General features: G+C 48.7%; 1 protein-coding gene across 1 annotated transcript in view; it reads left to right on the forward strand.

Moving 5' to 3' along the window:
* Window positions 1-13,095: 13,095 nt before the first annotated feature.
* The window catches only part of PDE9A (phosphodiesterase 9A), a 57,734-nt gene continuing 50,945 nt past the window's right edge, over window positions 13,096-19,884 (forward strand). Inside the window, exon 1 of the mRNA XM_030953483.1 lies at window positions 13,096-13,164. Coding sequence (XP_030809343.1) covers window positions 13,096-13,164 — 69 coding nt within the window. The remainder of the gene's footprint in view (window positions 13,165-19,884) is intronic.

Genomic DNA, 19,884 nt, shown 5'->3' on the forward strand with positions numbered 1-19,884 from the left:
TGATGCTTGGGGTGGTTTTTTTTTTTTTTGGTTTTTTTTACCTCTGTAATTCCTTTGTCTAGCAGTTCCCCTTTGGCTGCTTGTAAACTGGGAATACAAGAGCCAAACTTTCTCCAGCGTATTTCAGGATCCTGCTCAACCCCTGCATCAGAAGATTAGCTACAAAAATGTGTGCCAAGTCTCTTGATGTTGTACTTAGCATTGAGGATTTTAAGGATGTTTTCTTCCCCTCATGGTGATACTGGGGTAAGATTTCTCTCCCTCCTTCTCTCACAAAGCAGCTGACAAATACCCACATTTGCACAATCTTCCTTTTCGTCCAGTTGTTTGTTTCAGCAGAGGAGGACACTAAACCTACTTCACATGTGCTGCCATGTAGGAATGAACTTTGGAATGCTGTTACAAGGCTGGAGTTATTCTCAGTTTATCTGGTACCTAAACCCTGAGCAGGTGGTCTGAATTTCATGGGTTATTCAGAAACCAGCAGCTGCTTCCAGCCTTGGGGCCAGAACTGGAAGCAGCAGCCTGAGTTCATGTGTTACAACAAAGTGATCAATAATAATGTCTGAGTTCTCAGCTTTCCTCCCTGTGATGTGAAGGGTGGTTGGTGTGGGCAGCCCCTCACAGCTGAATGAAACAAGAAAAACCTTTGGAAGGGGTGAGTTCCCTCTGAATCTTCCACCAAACACGCTGCTGTTGTTTCTGCTGCAAGGACAGAGTATATTATACTCCACTCTGACTCACCCAATTTCACCACAGGCCACATGAGGCTTCAGCTTAGTAAGTACAGCAGGTTCTGAATTTTATTCTTAAATTGCTCAGATCATCTGGTTGGGAGCAGCTGAATGTTATGTCCTTCTGTGGCAGAATCTGCAGGTTTAGTTTTGTACTGAGAGGTAACAATGGGATTCAATTGAGCCATCGCTGTTAAAAGTCTTTATAAAATCTTCCTCCCCCTCTCCCTCTGGCTGCAGCTTTTCAGTTACATGAAAGGAAGACAATATGGTAAAAAAAGAACAAAAGAAGTAAAAAAATATCTCAAAATCATACTCTTTCTTCCAAATTTTGGTCACTTGCTTGGCACCAAGGGAGATCCACTATCACAGCTGGTTTGTGTGTTTGCCTGTAAATCTGTGCAGTTGCTGAAAGCAGAGAAAAATAGAAACCTTTGGGTTTCCTTGCTCTGATTTTCACAGTGGCAGCTCTCAAAATAGATGTCCCAGCCCAAAAAGGCAGAGCCAGGGTGACAAATCTGAAGTGCAGGCAGAGAAGCCCAAGGATGTTTGGTTTAGGACAGATACCTGTGTTACAGCTAAATTAGATGGATTAGATTAAAATCCCATACAAATCCCTATCAGGCATATCATGAAGCTCTAAACTTACCCCAGGTGTCAGCAAATAATCTTCTGAGGAGGGTGAAATCCAGCAAAGCACCTAGAAATTGAGCTGGAATGGATGAAATCCCATGAACATCTGAAGCAGAGCTAACACATGCATTTCTCAGAACAATATTCACTGTCATTTGAAACGAGACCTCCTGGTAGAAAGGTTGCAGATGATGTCATCCTTACAGTAACAGGGAAAACAAAGCTCCCCTGTTTGCCTGCTTTAAATCCTCTGATGAAATAATGCATCTGTCAGAGCAGCATCTAAATGTCATCCCTCTGTGTCACCAAAGGGGAAATGTTATTCCAAAATGCAGACTGGTTCCCATACACAGGGTTTTTTTCAGGCTTCCCAGACCCATAAAAGCAGGCAGAAGGTTTGATTAGCAGCCCTGGTACATTCACCTTATGCATCTCTGTAAACATCAGAGGCTGGCTTCTGCATTGTTTTTGCTGTCTCTGTTTTTCAAGCACAATTGGAATTGTCCACTTAAATGGATTCTGCTTGGAACAACAGCACAAAAACACCCCCATGATAAACTGCCTTGCTGGTCTTATTTTTGAGGGGGAATAAAATAAAAAAGATAAAAAGAAAAAAAAAATGATGTAGTGCTGTGTGCCTTCCATGCAGGTTTAGTATTCTGTGGCATGAGTCTGTTTTCAAGCAAGTTTGCCCAAGCAATTACTTTGTGAATTACAGTTTGATTCACCCAGAGTCAGATCCTGGGCTGTTTGTTGCAGCAGCTCCTGCTTGTGCTGGAGGCTGGGCTGGGCTGCCAAGGGCAGGATGCTCTCACAGAGTGATCCTGAGTGATGGGTTCAGGAGGATTTGATCGAGTTTAAACCTCCTCAGCTTTGGAGTGAGAGGCAGAGCTGGTTTCTGAGGCCAGCAGGCTCCCAAGGGATCACAGAGTGGGTGCCTGAGCAGAGGCAGCACTGGGGAGAAACTGGATCCCAAATACACGAGGAGAGTGTGGGGCTCCTCTTGGGTAGCGCTGGGATATCTTAATCTTGTTGGAGGTTTGTGTATCCTTGCAGAGGACTCAGTGGGAATTCCTAAAATCGACATTCAGCAATGCTAATGGTGATGTTTGTTGCAATGTGATGCTGTAACACGCTGGCAATATTTAATTCATGGAGCCACCAGCAGTCTCAGTGTGTGTGTGTGTGTTTGAGGGGGAAGGAAGCCTGTTCATGGTGCAGGTTATGCCTTGAAGCTTTGCAGAGACTCTCCCAGACACAGCTGTGCTCACAGAATATTGTATTTGCAGGGTCCCCTGACCAAGGCAGGAATGATGAATCTGACTCCATGTTTTCAGAAGGCTAATTTATTGTTTTATAATACTATATTATATTAAAGAATACTATATTAACTATACTAAAGAATACAGACAGGATACTTACTGAATGTTAAAAAGGTAATAATGAAAACTTGTGACTCTCTAGAGTCCTGACATGGCTTGGCACTGATTGACCAATGAGTGAAAATAATTCACACCAGAATCCAATGAAACAATCATCTATGGGTAAACAGTCTCCAAAAACATTCCATGTGAGCACAATACAGGAGAAGCAAATGAGATGAGAATTGTTTTCCTTTTTCTCTGAGGCTTCTCAGTTTCCCAGATGAAAAGTCCTGAGCAAAGGGATTTTCCCAGAAAATGTGAATGCAACAAGAGACCTGCACTGAGCCCAGGCACTCCACTGAGCAGCAGCTCCTGTTCTCCAAACTCAGCCCCAGCCTCAGCCACTCACCCTGGGAATGTGATGTGCTCAGGTGGGAGGAGGGGAGAGCAGTGTGGAGAAATAAAACAGACCAAAAGCACCATTTTAGTAAGAGAAACAAGTGAGGTGTTGCCTTTGGCTTTCTCCCCGGCGTGGCAGGCTCCAAGGGAAGCAGGGCTTGGGTTCCTCTGCAGGAATCCTGCTTGGCTGCTGAGTGATTCTGGGCTTTGCTGCTGCCCCTGGGCCCAGTTCCTGGGGCAGAGGGAGGCAGAGAGCTGGTGGTTCTGCTGGCAGAAGGGCTGGATGGCAAACTGAAGGGAGATTGCCCCCCTGGGATGTTGGGAAGGATGAAAGCTTGACAAGAAAGTCTCACAGATATGGATGCTGGGCAGAAAGATTTTTAAATGTAGAGTCTGATGAAGGAATAGAGATGGAAGCAAGTTTTGATATAGAGGAAAAGAATTCCTGAGCCAGTCTGTCTGGATAACCAAGAAGGCAAAGGGTGTGTTGGTTAGAAGGGGTTTTATGACTCAGAACAAAGGATAAACCCACCTCAAACAAGAAGATGTTTTTACCAAGCAGAAAGAGAGCACAGGCAAACAAGCCTGCTGATGTGGCAAGTAGGAAAAAGGTCTCATAATTTTCCACTGCAAGAAAACTGAAAAACATCTTCTAGCTTAAACTGTAATGTACTAACTTTTAGTGATTGGAGAACAGTAACATGAATATGGTAATTCCAGTAGTTATGATAGGCTATAGATAAAAGTTAAGGTATAGATTGGTTCTACTGTATTGAGATGCTCAGCAAAGAAAAGTGTAGAATGCATTGTAACCAAAACCAAAGGGTCTCCAGGGCTGCCTGCAGCTGGAGCTGACAGCTGTAGGCACAGCTCTGTCACCCACCACCCTGGACTGCTGGAACATCTTGGATGGAATAAACTGCATTTTGGAGAGCCCCCTGGAGTCCCACATCTCTCATTTTGGCTCTTACACTGGGATGAAGAGGGGCAGGGGATGAAGAGGGGCAGGGGAAGAGTGTGGAGCCCCTTGAGCCAGGCAGGGAGTGGGGAGCAGAGCACTGGCCAGAGGGGATTATGGAACAGCAGCAGGGGAAAACAAATGAGTAAAAGTGCAGGAAAAAGGTGTGGGGTTGGTGAAAAGAGCAGGCATAACTTTGTGCCCCATTTTGTGGAGGGCTCCTGGGTTTTCAGTTTATTTCTGTGTGATTATTTCTGTACGTCCTTGTTCTCAGTTCCTTGATCTCAGTTTCTTGTTCCTGATCTCAGTTTCTTGTCAGAAAACCTCCTTCCTGTCTATTGGAATCTTTTAGGCAGGGGCTAAGGTCCAAGCAGAGGAAAGCCTTCACATCCAGCGTCCAGCTTGTGTGGGAGCAGCTGAAGGTGAGAGGATATGGGATTTAGGGGGGAAAAAAAAGAATTTGTGTGAATCCAGTGAAATCCATTCCAAGACGAAGGAAAAGGAGAAAGAGGAGGATGAAGGAGTAAGAAGCAGTCATGGCTTCAGCTGTGTTGTGACTGGAGAGGGTCCAGTCTCTAACAAAGCCCCTCTGGAAGAAGCTTCTCACTAAAAGGTTTGCCTGGGGCAACCTCTAGGAAAAGGAGGGTGCAGGAGGGAAGGGGAGGCATGGGCTGAAACCCAGCACCGGGGTGAAAACCTGGGCTGTGTCCAATCAAATGGAGGCTGGAGAAAGCAGAGTGAAAAGTAATCCAAAAATAAAATAAAATTCAAGTTCTGTATGAGGCACTCCTTCCCCCCATAAGCCACTTCCCTTTCATTTTCTGCATTACTTCAGCACTGCCCTCTCTCCTGACCATACCATTAATCCATGATGTTTGCTGTTTCCTCAGGAAATTGGATTGTCTTATTGCATGAAAATCTCAGTTCAATTTTCCTCAGTAAGAGTTTCTGGCTCTCAAAGTTCCAGAGGGAATCTGATGTACCTGACATGGATGAACAGTCAGGTTCAGTGAAGAGGAGCCAACCAAAAAGAGGAGCCACAAATGTGTTATTTGAAGGTAGACAGTCATGATTTGTCATCCAATCTTTTGAGTTCCTTTGGTGGTGACCTGTGATTTTTGGAGGTGGTAGGAAAGCTCTGGAGGGTTGTGTGACTCCCAGGAAAAGGGACACTCAAGTACTCGTAATTTTGGGAATTAGTTAAAAATGTACCCATTTCATGTTGGCTTCAAATGTTCTGGCAGAGCAGATCAGACAGTTTCAGTGCTGCTGGAGGCTTTTGTCATCTTTTTCACATGGATTCTGTGACGGTTTTTTGGCCTCCCTCCCTAAGAGCTGAGAGACTCTTTCATCTCTTCTATTGAGAAAATGTTCTTCTGCCCCTTAATGGAAACAGCCCTGCACAAAGGAACAAAAATGAGAAAATATCTACATCACAGAAAAAAATCTCATCTATCTGAGAGATTATCTAGCTATTTATGAAGACTGGTACTTTGAAAATGTTAACATGAAAAGTCTAATTTTCAATGTACTGCAAAGAATTGTGCAAAGTTTGCTTGACCCTCCAGGAATTCCACATCACTGGCTCTGAAGTGATGCAGCTGAGGGACAATCTCCCACCCTAAAAAAGCAGCCCAGTCTTGGTTTGGAAAGACAGGAGTCTGCTAAGGAAGGGGGGATTCTCCCCTGAAATGGAGAATGTAAACCCTCCCCACCCCTCTGAATTGCTATGATTTTAAATTAAGGGGCTCTCAGGCAAAAATATGGGAGCAGGAAATAACAGTTCTTTAATAGGGAAAAGAAAAAACATAAAAGGATAAAATAAACAATGCAGTCCACTAGAACAACACTGACAGAGTCAGAACCCAACCTGACACCCTGTCGGCCAGGGTATTGGTGGCAGTCCCATTGGAAATGTGGCTGCAGCCCTCCTGCAGTGTCAGGGCTGGTTCTGTTGGAGCAAGGGGGTCCTGTAGAGAAGGATGTGTTCTTCCTCTGGAGATCCAGTGGAGGAAGAGGCAGCTGCTGTTCCTCTGGGGAATCCCGTGGAGAAAGCTGTGCTGGTGTCTCAAAAACCTCTGGATTATATCTGGGCAGCAGTGCTTGGCTCCTCCCTCTGGGCGGAGCATCTCACAATGGGATGTTACAGTTCTTATCAGCCATGCAGTGACATTCAATAGTCTGTTATCAGTAGAGGTCCCCTCCCGAGGGAGGTGTGAATGTGGTCACTCAGAGAGAGAGATAAGGCAAACTGCCCACTTGACAAAGGTAATCTGCCATACAGATGGTAATGGAAAACATCTTGCATGCAATCTTCAACACAGCCCCAAGCAGTGAAACCCTTTGCAGACATTGCTGCTGCTGTGCTGATGTTGTTGCAGGGGGTGATCAGCAGACCAGGAGGCTCCAGGGATGAGTCAGGAATGATCACCTCGTGCTTTGCCCATGCCAGGTCTGTGGCACTGTCACTGTGACCACCGTCACCCTGTCCCCAGCTCTGTGAACTGAGGGACAGATTGCACCAGGCTGGCAGCAGCATCAGCAGCCCTCAGCCTCTGGGTTAATCTTTACCTTGCCAAGATCTGGGAATGTCTGAGCTCTGCTTGTCAGGGACACGGAGGAGCTGATTTGCAGTGAGTCACTGCACAGCTCCGAGCTGCTCACATGGCAGCCTCCCAAAAGAGGCATCTGAGGGAACTTCACTTTCCTGCACCACAGAAAATGCCAGGCAGCTTCCTTCAAGTGGAGCCATCTATCCCTTCTGTCACAGACATCTTTTATGAAAAATCCTTTCCTTAGGATTTTTCCTCCTGAGAAGCTGAGAGGCCTCAGGAACAAAATGTAAACAATGGTTATCTGCTGCTGTGGAATGCAACAGGTGCATGTGTGATTGGCCCATGTTGGTTGTTTCTTATTAATGGCCAATCACAGTCAGCTGGCTCTGACAGAGAGTCCGAGCCACAAGCCTTTGTTATCATTCTTTCCTATTCTATTCTTAGGTAGCCTTCTGAGAAAATCCTTTCTTCTATTCTTTTAGTATAATTTTAATATAATATATATAATAAAATTATAAATCAGCCTTCTGAAACATGGAGTCAGATCCTCATCTCTTCCCTCAACCTGAGACCCCTGTGAACACCCCCCTCCCTTCCCTCCAGTCTGGGACCATGGGCTGCAGCCCCTGCTCAGACTTTGCTGCCAGGAGCATGAGCCAGCCTTGCCCAGTGGAGGGAATTGATTTTTCCACTTCTTGGCCACCATCCCTCTGAATGATCTACTGGGTGACTCCAGGCACACTTAATTTCATTTATTTTTTTTCTCATCAGCTCTTGAAAATTCCACTTGGGTCTCTTTAATTTCTTCCATAACCTTGTGAAAACACAGCTCTGGGAGCTGGGCTTTCCCAGCAGCTCTGCTCCAGGGATGCAGCAGGGTCATTCCAGCCAGCTCTGTGTGTGTTTGTGTGCTTTGCTCTGCAAACTCCACATCCTGCAGAGGTGTTGGGACAGGATTCTTGGCTCTCTCCTACCTGAAATGAAAGCCCAGGAACAAACAGCTGGATTGAGGCGATGGCAGTGGGACACAGAGGTAAGAAATGGAAAGCAGAGAGGGAAGGGAGGAAATCAAGCAGAGAGGCTGCAATGGAAAGGAGGGCAGCCCAGGCTCTCTGCAGGCACAGCATGGCACAGGGATGGAGATTCCCGGGCTCCTGTGGCTCCTGGAGGTGAAATTGGAATTTGAAATCCACTGGAAATTGGAATCAGGATGGAGGGTGGGCTGTGCCGTATTTCAATGCTTGTGGAGAGTGAGCTCCTTCCACAGCCAGCAGGGAAAGGCAGTGGGTCTGTCCCACTGGGAAACCTTCAGGAAACCAGCCTGGCACCTGCCAGGCACTGCAACTGCTGTAGAAAACAGATCACTGAAAAAAATGCTAACATAGAGGAGGAGAAAAAATGTTTATTCCCTCAATAGACAAAAGAGAAAAGCCAAGAAATGTCAGATGTTATGTTGGACAAGTGCTTTAAAAGTGCTTTATGGCTTGGGTCTGCTCTTCTCCTTGCCAGCTCTGCACACACAGATATTTGTGAGGTACCAGGGATGGCTGCTCTCACTTCCACAAGATTTGAGCCTATTAACTGGCTCTGAGTGTTGAGACACAGCAAGAATTCCTGGTAGGCACCAGAACTTTCCCTACAGCTGTAAAGAGCAAGAAGGCAGCGTTATCACCAGGGTGGCCAGGGCTGCTGGAGTGAGGAGCAGAGCTGGTTCCTGGGTGACTAATCCCACATCTCCCACCCACAGAGCTCTGCTGCTGCACCCCAGTGCCCCAGAGCAGCCACGTCAGATGTCACAGCTCCCCTCCAGCCCATGCTCCGGGGCTTTGCCATGGAAACCAGGCTGGAAGACAGCGAGGGTGGCTGCACTGCATGGGCTGGGCATGGGGCTGGGGTGAGCAACAGCACCCAGAAACGGGGCTGGAGCCAGGAGTGAGGTGCAGAGCTGTGCTGCTGGCTGGGGAGGGGCCAAACATCCCTTTCAGGGTGTTCAGGGCCTGTGTGGACAAATCTATAAAAGTTCTTGTAACAGTGTTCACAGGGGTCTTATGTTGAGGGAAGAGACGAGGATCTGACTCCATGTTTCAGAAGGCTTGATTTATTATTTTATGATATATATTACATTAAAACTATACTAAAAGAATAGAAGAAAAAGTTTCATCAGAAGGCTAGCTAAGCTAAGAATAGAACAGGAAAGAATGATAACGAAGGTTTGTGTCTCAGCTCTCCATCCAAGACAGCTGGACTGTGATTGGCCATTAATTAGAAACCACCAACATGAGACCAATCACAGATGCACCTGTTGCATTCCACAGCAGCAGATAATCAATGTTTACATTTTGTTCCTGAGGCCTCTCAGCTTCCCAGGAGGAAAAATCCTAAGGAAAGGATTTTTCATGAAAAGATGTCTGCGACGGGTTCTAATATTAATAGCCAGTCATTCTCTAATTAACATTCAATATGATCACTTCCAGGACTGGGCCTGTGGAAATCTGGCAGAGTGTAAAAGAAAAGTGCAAAGAAATGAGGTAAAATTTCCATGTGCAGCACATCATGATCTTTCTGTGGGTTTATGGAGAGGAGGGAGAGCTGGGCTGGAAAGGTCAGTGGGGCTCCCACTGCCACAGCCACCATTTGGCTGTTAAATCAGAAAGTTTTTTCCAATCAGAAAGTTAATTCCTGCATCAATCAGAAAGTTAATTCCTGCAGAAAGCCTGCATGACTTCAGGTCTGTGGGGAAGGAAAAAAAAAACACCTAGAAGTAAAAATGGCAAAACACCAAAGAGGCTGAAAAGAGGGAGAGAAGACTGAGTGAAGTAGGGAGAAGAGGAGCTGTGGGAGGGAAAGCAAAACCTCTCCAGCTCCAGGGGCATTCTGGCATTTTGGCAGGATGGAGAGGTAAAGGAACAGGTCAGGGCCCTGTGGGGACATGGAGACAGACAGACAGACACAAGGGACCTGCAGCAGGAGGGATTAATGGGCAAAGAAAGCACTTGAAGATATGGAACTGGTAAGGAAAAAAGTTGATTTCATGTTTTTAATTCTGTTCTCTATTCCCTGTTTTTAATTCTAGGCAAGCTTTTTTTCAAAGTACAAAATCTTTCACTGGAAGTTTTACATTTTCTGGCTCTTTCCCCCCATTTCAGTCCCTCTGAAGACCCTTGATGTGCAGCGCCCAGGTCTGGATGTGCACACAGTGGGTTGCAAGGGACACTGAATTTCTTGACTGCAGCAAGAGAACCAGGTTTGAGAGAGGCTGAGGGCTGTGTCAGTGACCTCAGGGCTGGGGAAAGACACAGATGGGAGGGGACAGGAATGGTGCCACCCCAGGACTCCATGGAGAGTGACTTGAGCATCCCCTTTCACCCTTAAAGCTTCTCCCTCTCCCTCTGAGCAGGGTTTGCAGCAGGGGGAGATCTCAGCCCGTGCAAAGGCAGCCTGGCTGAGCTGTGCCTCGACAGGGCAACGTGGGATCTGAGCATCCTCTGGTTACTCCTTGGGAACCCTAAAAATCTGCCTCTGCACCATCCCCATGGAGCTGACACCAGGGCTGGGAGACAGAATTGCCTTTGTCACCCCTTGGGAGCGTCCCTGGGGTAGGTGACACCTGGCAGGGACACTGCCACATCCCTGGGACTGACCCTGAGCTCTCCAAAAGGAACATTCCAGCCTTGGAGTATACAGAGTTGGCCTCAGTAAAAAACCCAGGGGAGGCAAAGCAGAGCTGTGAAACACCTGATGGGGTCAGGGGCACAGGAGCCTGGCACTGCCCTGAGTTGGCAAAACATTCCTCTGAGGCAAATGATGGAAAATCACTGCCTGGCACTGTACTGCTTGGGCAAAAGATTCCTGGGCAAAACATTAAGGCAAATGATGGAAAATCACTGCCTAGCACTGTACTGCTTGGATTTGGATTTGAAGGATTTGATGAGACAGGATAATGCTTCCCAATAATTTTTGCCCCACATTGCCCAGGGTATACTGAAATAAGGAGACTCTGGAAGGTTAAAGCAGCTGAAGGCAGTGATCTGCTGGAGCTGCACACTCTCTTTTATTAATATTATCTTTTGTCTTCTTTCAGGCTTGGTCTTAAACTGGGCCTTTGATTGCATCAGGCTTTTGTCATAATTTCTGAGTGCTCAGCTTTTGAAGATTCACTTCTCCATGAAGTTCTTGAAAAGAGCAATAGTCAGCAGTTGTACAGCAAAGCAGTTTTTCCAACAAGTATTAATGTAATTAGGGAGAGGGGGATGTGTGTGGAGCTTAAGAAACACAATTTTAAATACCCAGGGAGAGTGGATAGGACAAGGACAGTGCAGAGGCAGACTGGGGTCATCACCTGGATTTCAGAGCTTGTCTTTTTGACTGGAGAAACTGGTCACATTAAAAAAAATTTAAAAAAATTAAAAATAATAAAAAAGTAGATTCTCACCAGTGTGAGACTCTGGTCATTAGATATCTCAGTGATGTGTGATCAGATCCTGAAATGCCCCAGTGATGTCTGACCACTCCTGGAGTGGGTGATGACAGTGGGAGAGCTCAGAATCCTCCTCTACAATCCCAAATGTCCCATGTGCATCCCCCAGAGAGAGTGTCTTGTTGTCTCTTTCCAAGTGGCTGCGTTTTTGTCATCGTGGCCATCTTCCCCAGGAACCTGCTGGGTCAATCAGGTCACTGAGGCCTGAGCCACAGCGAAACAGGATTGAAGCAGTGCTTAGCAGAGCAGGGTGTGGAGTGGTGGGTCACAGAGGTCCTGACTGGTGTGCAGAGGCAGTGAGGTTGGTGTGGAAGGGCTGTTGAAGAGGGAGAAGCTGTAGCCATGGGGATCACCTGTGGGGCAATCTGAGGGATCAGCCTCTGGGAGAGTTTCCAGGATAGCCTGTGGGATGGATAGACTGCAATACAGCCCAGAGGACAGTCAGTGGGTAGTGGGCTATGGGACAGGCTGTGGCACAGCTGAGGGGACAGGAGCCCCCAGGACAACCCCCAGGACACCCCTGCAGTGCCCAGGGCTCCCTCCTGAGAGACTCCCACTGCCTGCTCCAGGCTGCCAGAGGAAGGATGTGAAGCAAATCTTGCACTTCCCAAAAAACCCCTCCCTGCTGCTGCCTCTGAGAGCTTTAGAAGCACCACTGGCTTCAGCCTGGAGGGTCAGCCTGGCTCTGACTGCCAGGCAGCTCTGGGACCCAGGCAGCCCTCCAGCCCCACAAATCCCCTTCGTGGAGCAGCAGAGCCCTGTCTGCCTTCCCTGGGGCAGCAAACCACAGCCCAGGACAAGCCAGAGCCAAGGAGAAGCCAGAGCCAAGGAGAAGCCAGAGCCAAGGCCTTTGGCCTCTGCTGGGGTCAGTTTTGTCTCTCTCTGGCTGCACAGAGGGCTCAGGGTGGGCAGGGTGAGCATCCCCGACCACGCTGCCCCAGCCCGAACAGCACAAAAAAGCCAGAAAATGCTTTTGCAGCCTCTCCATCAAAATCCCCAGAAAACCCGGAGCTCAGGCTGGCAGGACGGGCTGTGTGCTGCCTGTGCAGCCTCTCTGCTGCCTCCCAGCTCCGTGCCTGCCCTGGATGCCGGGCAGCGCAGCCCGGGCACGGCAGAGGGCACCGGGAGCACCGCCGGGGCTGCGCTCCCTCCTGCCCTCCTCGGGGGTGATGCCTCTGCCCGGAGACTCCACATCCCCCTAAATAACAAATCCCTTCGCCCCGGGGGTGGCGCGGATGGCGGTGGGCGAGAGGATGGGGTTTGTGGTTTCTTCGTGCTGCTGGAGCTTACAGGGGGGAAAAGCTTCTTCTGTGACTGTGGTGGTAACGGGAGGGATGTGGAGATGGAGCTGCTGAGTTTCGAGTGAGACAGTCCAAGCCCTGGCTGGCAGTGGGTATCTGAAAGGACACTTCCAGCACAGGGCACTTCCAGACGGGAGCATGTCACTGTGCAAACCGCTCAGGAGAGGCACTTGCTAATAATTACGGTCCTATTTCAGCGTAAAATCAAATTATATCTCTCAGCACCCCGATGAAGGGGGGTTTTTCCTCCTCCGCAGCCCCCCCGGGGGATAAATGCCGCTTGATCTCGTGCATAACAGGAGCCGGTGAGTCCCAGGGTCAGAGCCCGAATGCGGATGCCCAGCGAGTCTCAGCCTCAAAGCCACGAGGGGTTGTTGCTATGGGGATGCAGAGGGGGCTCGCAGGCAGCATCTGGAGCCTGTGCCTTTCCCCGTCCGAGGCAGCTGGATTCGGAGGGAAGCAAAACTAAAAGGAGGTGGCAGAGAGAGACAGAGGCACAGCAAAATGCATGCATGTTAGAGGAGGGACCTTCCCAGAATGAGAGTACAGTGGGATACAGAAGAGCGGGGACACCGAACTGTCAGGCAGCGGTGGCTCGGCCGGCTAGGACAGACCTGATTTTCTGCTCTGATTGACACTGGGAACAAGTCCGGTGAGAGCCCAGCCGCAGCAAGATGGGATCTGCTTCCTCCACTTACCGGCCTAAATGTATTTATTTGGACATTGACGGAAGAATTCAAAAGGTACTTTTGCTGTTTTTCCGGCTGCGCGGCCGATCCCGGACGGGCTCCGCATCCCTTTTCCAGGGGAAGGGGGGGGATCCTGCGTGCCTTCTGCTTTGTACACGGATGTTTATTTAAAGGGGAAGGGGAGGCTGGCACAGGGGAGGGCTGGGCGCTGCCAACACCGAATCGCTGCCAGCTCTCCCTGCCGGCGTGGGGATGCTCGGTTTCGCAGCCGCCTCGGTTTCCCCTCCCGGAGCAGCATCGCGCCGTGTTTACAAAGTTTATCCTGGGGCGAGGTTTCCCCCCCAAGCAGTGGGAGCAGGAATTGAGCTTGCCGAGCTCCTGCGGGCTGGTTCTGCCCGCGGGCACCTCGCTCGGCCCAGGCTCTGTGTGCGATGCCGGGGCTGCGGGACCCCTCTGCCGCCCCTGCCCAAGTCAATGCTCGGTAATGCCGATAATTCAAACTTTCCCCGCCGCTCGCCTGCCTTGTTTGGTTAAGCACGGTTCACAGCGCCGGGAGAAATGTGTCCTGGCTCTCTCTAAATGTGTCCTGGCTAAAAGGGAGAGCTCGCACGCTGTCGGGCTGACAGCCCGCTGCTTTTAAACAGAAACAATGCCGACGCCTTTCTGCAAGCCTTTTTTTTTTCTCCCCTTCTCTTTGTCAGCGGTTCTTTGGCCTCAAACCAAGTGCCTTTTCTTTAACAGAGAGCTCCAGAGCGAGGAAACTCTGATTTGCAAAACTCACATCACTCTCGCCTTCCTGATCTAAATTTTTGAATTGGTTCACCCAATGTCGCCTTTTGTTTTTAATTTTGTAAAGAAACAGCAACGATGCCGTGCCCCTTCCCTCCGCTGTGCCGTGTGAGTGAATGGAGAGCTGGTGCTCACAGTCCCATCCCACCGCACACCTCCGCACTGCCCTGGAAACCCACAGCCACGGCTCAAAGTCACATCCTCAGAACAACCTTGGAGAATCCAGATCTGTGCCGGGTTCCCCAGAGAAAGCTGCTCCCCTTGATCCATCTTAGACGTAGCTTAGTGGTGATGCTGGTCCCTGTGCTGCCGTGAGATTGTCCCTGCCGGCTCTGCTGAGCTGAGGGCTCTGATTCTCTTTTTCCAGCGTTTAATAAATTGGTTGTTTAACAAATTGTGGATCCCCCCGAAGCACGGATTGAATGGAGCCTCCTGGTACCTGTACGGTTCAGTACAAAAATTGTACTGAAATAATTTTTGTACTGATATTTTTATACTGAAATTTCGAAAGGGTGGTGAGTGTTTCCATAGATGTGGGTAATGCACAGTGTTTGTCATCTGTGCTGGTTTAAAAAAAAAAATAATAACAATACAGCATTTCTCCAACCAGCCTCCGGACTTTTAACACGAAAGGCACGGGAGAGGCACAGTCACATGAGCAAGCAAATGCAAACTCAGGCAGCATTAAAGGGGGTTTAATCTCGGTAAATGTTAACGGTTTCTTTTGTCAGATGTAAAATCCCGCCCGTGTAATGTTTGGGAGGATTCCTGAAGGAAAAATGCCGTGTGAATGGGGTTCACCCAGCGGTAAGCAGGGCATAGCTCAGATTCTCCTGCCTTCTCAGTAACATCATTAGAAAGAAGCAGAAGGGAGAGGGGGGCAAGAAAAGCAGCAGCCCTTAATCTTCCAAGGAATGCAGCAGTGGAGGCTTCTGAAGGGAACTCATTAAATCAATGCTAAGCTTCTTGTCGACCAATAACGAGGAACGAGCTTCATTGTAACAGCACTTGTTGAGTTTGAAAGGGCTCAGCTCCAGCCCCAACTGGCCCTGCTGGGCACCGTGCAGCAGAACTGAGCATCCTACCCTAGCCCTGCTTGTGGCTGCAGCTGCCCAGGGCCAATTTTTGTGTTTCCACGGCCTCATCCTGAATTTCCACCGGTGCTGTGTGCTGTTGGCTTTGGGAGGAGGAGTTGTTTCACCTCGGTGCTGGGGTAAAGGAAGGGACAAACCCGACTGCCACCCCTGGGACCCTGCACCCTGCAGGTGAGAGCTGCAAAGCGCTCTGCAGCAGGAGAGTGGAGCTAAACTAAATAGGTTTGTGTGCTGGCAGGTCCAGAGGGGCACAGCAGCGAGGGCAGAGGGACCTGGTGGTTATGAAAGAAGAGCTGGCTGCCTTTGAAATCCTTCCCAGGAGTTATTAAAATAAAGGAGGCACCATCAGCCCGCTGGAAAGCAGGACCGCGCCGGCGCCAGCACGTCCCAGAGGAAGGACTGAAGTCTATATCTGTCTGTCACAATGTCCTTCTGGACAAAATGTCCAGCCCAAAATGTCCAGCCCACAGCTGGATAACTGTGTGGAAATGGTGGATGAGCAGCTGGCTCACAGGTCAGGCATGAAGGGTTGGAGTGAAGGGGGTGGCATCAGTCCGGTCACTGGTGGGGTTCTGGAGGGCTCCTGTGCCTTTCAGCACCCTCACCAACAACCTGGACACAGGGCTCTAATGAATACTGAATAAGTGTGCTGATCACACTGAATTGGGAGGAGCTGTTGGCTCCCTCAAGGCCAGGGAGGCCCTGCAGAGAGACCTTGACAAATCTGAGGGCTGGGCCATCACCAGCTGGATGAAGTTTAACAAGGGAAAATGAAGGATTCTGCACCTGGGATGGGGTAACCCTGGCTCTGTGCATCGACTGGAGAGTGAGATGCTGAAGACCAGCACCCAGGAAAGGGATCTGGGAGTCCTGGTTGAGAGAAACTTGAATGTGAATCAGCAGTGCCCTGGCAGCCAGGAGGGACATCCAAGTCCTGGAGCCACCAGGCCCAGCATAGCCAGGCAAGGGAAGGGATTGTCCTGCTCTGCTCTGGGCTAGGGCAGCCTCACCTCGAGTGATGGGGGCACTCTTGGGCACCACAATATGAAAAAGTCATTGAACTATTAGAGAGTGTCCCAAGGAGGGCCATGAGGATGGTGAAGGCCTTGAGGGGAAGCTGCATGAGGAGCAGCTGAGGTCACTTTGTCTATTCAGACTGCAGAAGAGGGGACTGAGCTAAACTGACCTCCAGAGGCACAGCCAGGCACAGAATTGCCTTCACCAAAGCTGACCCCAGTGTTGGGCTCTCCTCCAGAGTTGGCTGAACACCTCTCCAAGCTGGGGCAGCTTTAGGAGGGACCTGAGATGGCCCAGCCCAGCAGATTCCACCTGTGAGACCCCAAGCTGGCAGAACTATGGTCATACAGGGCTGTGGGATGACAGCCACGCTCCAGATCCAGGGCTCTGCACAAACCAGCTTCAAAGAGGTCACTTGCTCTTGGAGCTGGGTGAAAAATGAAATTCCAGTGTAACCTTCTTCCTATCCAGCACCCATGTCAAGGGATGCACACCTGGGCGAAACAAGGGATGCTTGGTTTATTTATTTGTAAAGGATCTCTCAAGTCTCTAGCTGCTCAGAGTGACCCCAAGATGTGTTAGAAAGTCTCTTTTCCCAGCCTGGTGGTCGAAGAAGGAGTCAGAGCTCTTCAGTTCTCGGTCTCAAGGTTGTTTATTGTATCTTATCTATAAAATTCTTTCTCCTGTCCAGCCGAGGTCCACTCAGCACAACAGTCCGAGGCACTCTGCCTGCCCCTGGGGCAGTGTTACGTCTTTATACTAAAAACTACATGTACAATGTTTACAATTACTTCCCAATACCTATCACCTATGTTAGACAGTGAGCTTCTACTTTAAACCAATCTAAATGTGCCAACATCCCAGCAGAAGATGGAGGCCAAGAAGAACAAGGATAAAGGCTGGACACGCCCAGACTCCTCCATCTTGTCCCCTGAACCCCCACTCTAAAAACCCCAAAAATCTACTTTTCACCCCGTGATAAATTTACTATCATTCTATTTAACTGTTGTGGCTTGCAGGTCTTCATATAAGGCTGCTAATTTTCTCCATGGGTCACAATCAAAACCACAGGTGTGTTGGGCTCTGTGCCAGGGTCTCTGAGCCCCCTGGCAGCGGTCTTGGCTGCTCAGGACAGCCAGAGGGATGTTCCTGAATTCTGACAAGGATCTTCTCAGCCAGCAGTCCATCACCCACTTGCTTGGACACACAGCTCCCTCTGCACTTCTCAGGAGCCGCTGGGGCTGAGCACACAGGGGCTGGATCCCCTCTGTGAGCCAGCCCAGCCTTGCTGTGCTGCCAGGCCCAGGAGAGCACAGCAGGGCAAGGGGAAGAAGCCCTGGCTGTGTTCCATGTAGGATAAAGTGATCTCAACAAACCCCCATGGGCTGGGATTTCTCCTCGTTCCTGGAGGGCCACTAGATGGGGTCAAGCACCCAAACCCCCAATATCAGTGGAGAAGTGCCAAATTTAAGCCAGATATTTAAGCCAGATCTGGAGTCTTATTTTCCTTCATACTGTTATTAACCCTTTGGCTGCGTTTTGAAGAAAAATTCCTATTGAGTCTGTTTTGAATTAAAAAATCCACCAGGAAAAAAAAAAGTTCCCCAGCTCATGCCCAATCTTTTTTTCCATGGAGAAACTACTAGGAACATTTTCTTTTGACCTTTGAGATTTAAATGGTAGCAGAGCAGAACCGGCCAGTGGCCTTATTCCCAGCAGGATGGCTTCATGGCTCTCCTTTTTAAATGTCACAGGCTAGTGGCTTTGCTTGCAGAGTTTTAAGGAGTTCATCTGAGAAAAATGCTTCTTTCAAGAGGATTTCTGTTTCCAGTGTCTTAATCAACATCATATTTGTAGCAAGTATGGAAAATCAGAGAGCTACAGAGCCTAAAGTAACTGGAAAAAAAGAAGATGACTGTTGTCTTTGTCAAGGATTCTATGAAATCACTCAGTAGTATTTTCCTCAGAAAGCAAGTAAAGAATTTTGGAGTAGCTTTGCTGGTTTATTGAGTCATTCTGGATGTTAAGCAGAAAATTTGCCTCTTTTTTTTTTTTTTTTTCCCTCCCTCAAAGAAATGCATTGAGTTCAAGCTTTCTGGGTGTCTATTGACCTGACTTGTGTTGCAGGACACTGAGCCATCCACAGCCATTGTTCCCCTTGGCCTGAGGTCCCCAAAGACCAGGACAAGGCTCAGACTGAGCTTTGGGGCCGTGGTTGTTGCATGGAAGCATCAGCGCGCAGGAATCGCTTCTGTCACATGAGATTTTCCTTTCAATTACAGCAGCAGCATCTGTGGTATGAATGCCCAGATTCTAGCAAAGCCAACAGATTTTTCCAAGGCTCACCAGGCTATTTTTAACCTGCAAAACTGGATTCAGATGAAGAACAAAACACGGCAGAAAAAACAATGGCGTGATGATCTCTTCGAGGCGATGAAGAATTTTTGCATCCCCACCACTCTTTCAACACAGCAAGGCAAGCCCATGGAGTCCATGCTGTGTCTGTTTGCACTGAGGATTTAGGGGAGCACCCTTCCAGCTGCCAAACACCAAAGGGGTGCGCAGGATGGGTGTTGGTGGCAGTCAGGACATGAGCACCTCTGGGGGCTGCTCTGTGCCACATCCTGCCCGTGCACGGTGAGCCATAGGAATGTTTTTGTGGGGTCAAGGCCACTTTCTTAATGCTGGCAGAGCTCTGTGGGTGTGGGAGGGAAAAGGTGGAACAGCCTGAGGCTGGCCAGGTCTTGGCTAGCCTTGGCTTTCTCACTGCAGCTGGCCCTGGTGAACTCCAACTTTACTTGTTGTAAAGCAGCACAAAATGAGCAGCAGGTTCCTTGAACTCTGTCACGCTGCAGCACATAAACATTTTAAGGAGTAAAAATGGCTTCAACCCATGCTTTTAAAACCATAAAGATAGAAAGATAATGTCACACGTGGGCCTCTCTCTTCTCTACTCCCCCTTCTCCTTCCTCCCCAATGGGGGCTCCTCAGATCATTTAGGGGACCAAACCATGTTCCCAGCACAGCTCTGTAATTCCAGCACAGCTCCAAAACTCTTCCACACCTATCACCCAGCAAGGCTTGTTTACTGCTGTGAAGTCACACTCAGGATATTGTATTTATTGCAGTTTATGTTCACACTAGTCCAGACAAAGTGTAAGTTTAACACTCTCAGTCTAACACTTTTCTCATAGGTAACTCTGGTGTTACCTATGGGTTCAGAGCAGCCAAATATATCTTATTCTCCTCATAAGCAACTCTTCTGGCTCCTCACAAACACGACAAAATCATTCTGTTTCTAGAACTGATGCCTTAAGTTTTAACATCCATATTTTCCAGATTCTGTACTGAATTAGTACTGAACTCTGAACTTCATAGAAAGTGTCAGCAAGTTCTCCTCACAGTTCAGTCAGACAAAACAATCCTTTTCCAGCCCCAGAACCAAGGACACCATTGCAGCTTCAGCCCCAAAAAGTGAAAACAACAGGGAACTGAGGAGAGCAGTCTGGGAGGATGGGACTGCATAACCTGAAGCTGTAATTGGACATTTAACCCCAATACAGAAATGAACCAAAACTTATAAAAGTGTGAAAACTCGTGTACATCTTAGGTGTAGCCCTGGCCAGGTTCTTGTACTGCCCAAGGTGTATCTTTTGAAGGCATTTTAATAAATCCCTACTTTATTCCTTTCACTCTGTCCAGCCTCTGTTCCAGGCAGCCTCTCAAGGCATCAGAACCTTCCTCATGAACCTGCTTATATAGATTCCAGTCAGCCTTTTGCTGGTCTCTCCTCAAACCTGCTTTTCCTCACTCCATTAATTAACATTTTCCTTCTAACAGTCCTCTATCACCAAGCCCGTGCCAATGTCAGACT

This window comes from Camarhynchus parvulus, chromosome 1 (genome assembly GCF_901933205.1).
Source record: "Camarhynchus parvulus chromosome 1, STF_HiC, whole genome shotgun sequence".
In the NCBI taxonomy this organism is placed as follows: domain Eukaryota; kingdom Metazoa; phylum Chordata; class Aves; order Passeriformes; family Thraupidae; genus Camarhynchus; species Camarhynchus parvulus.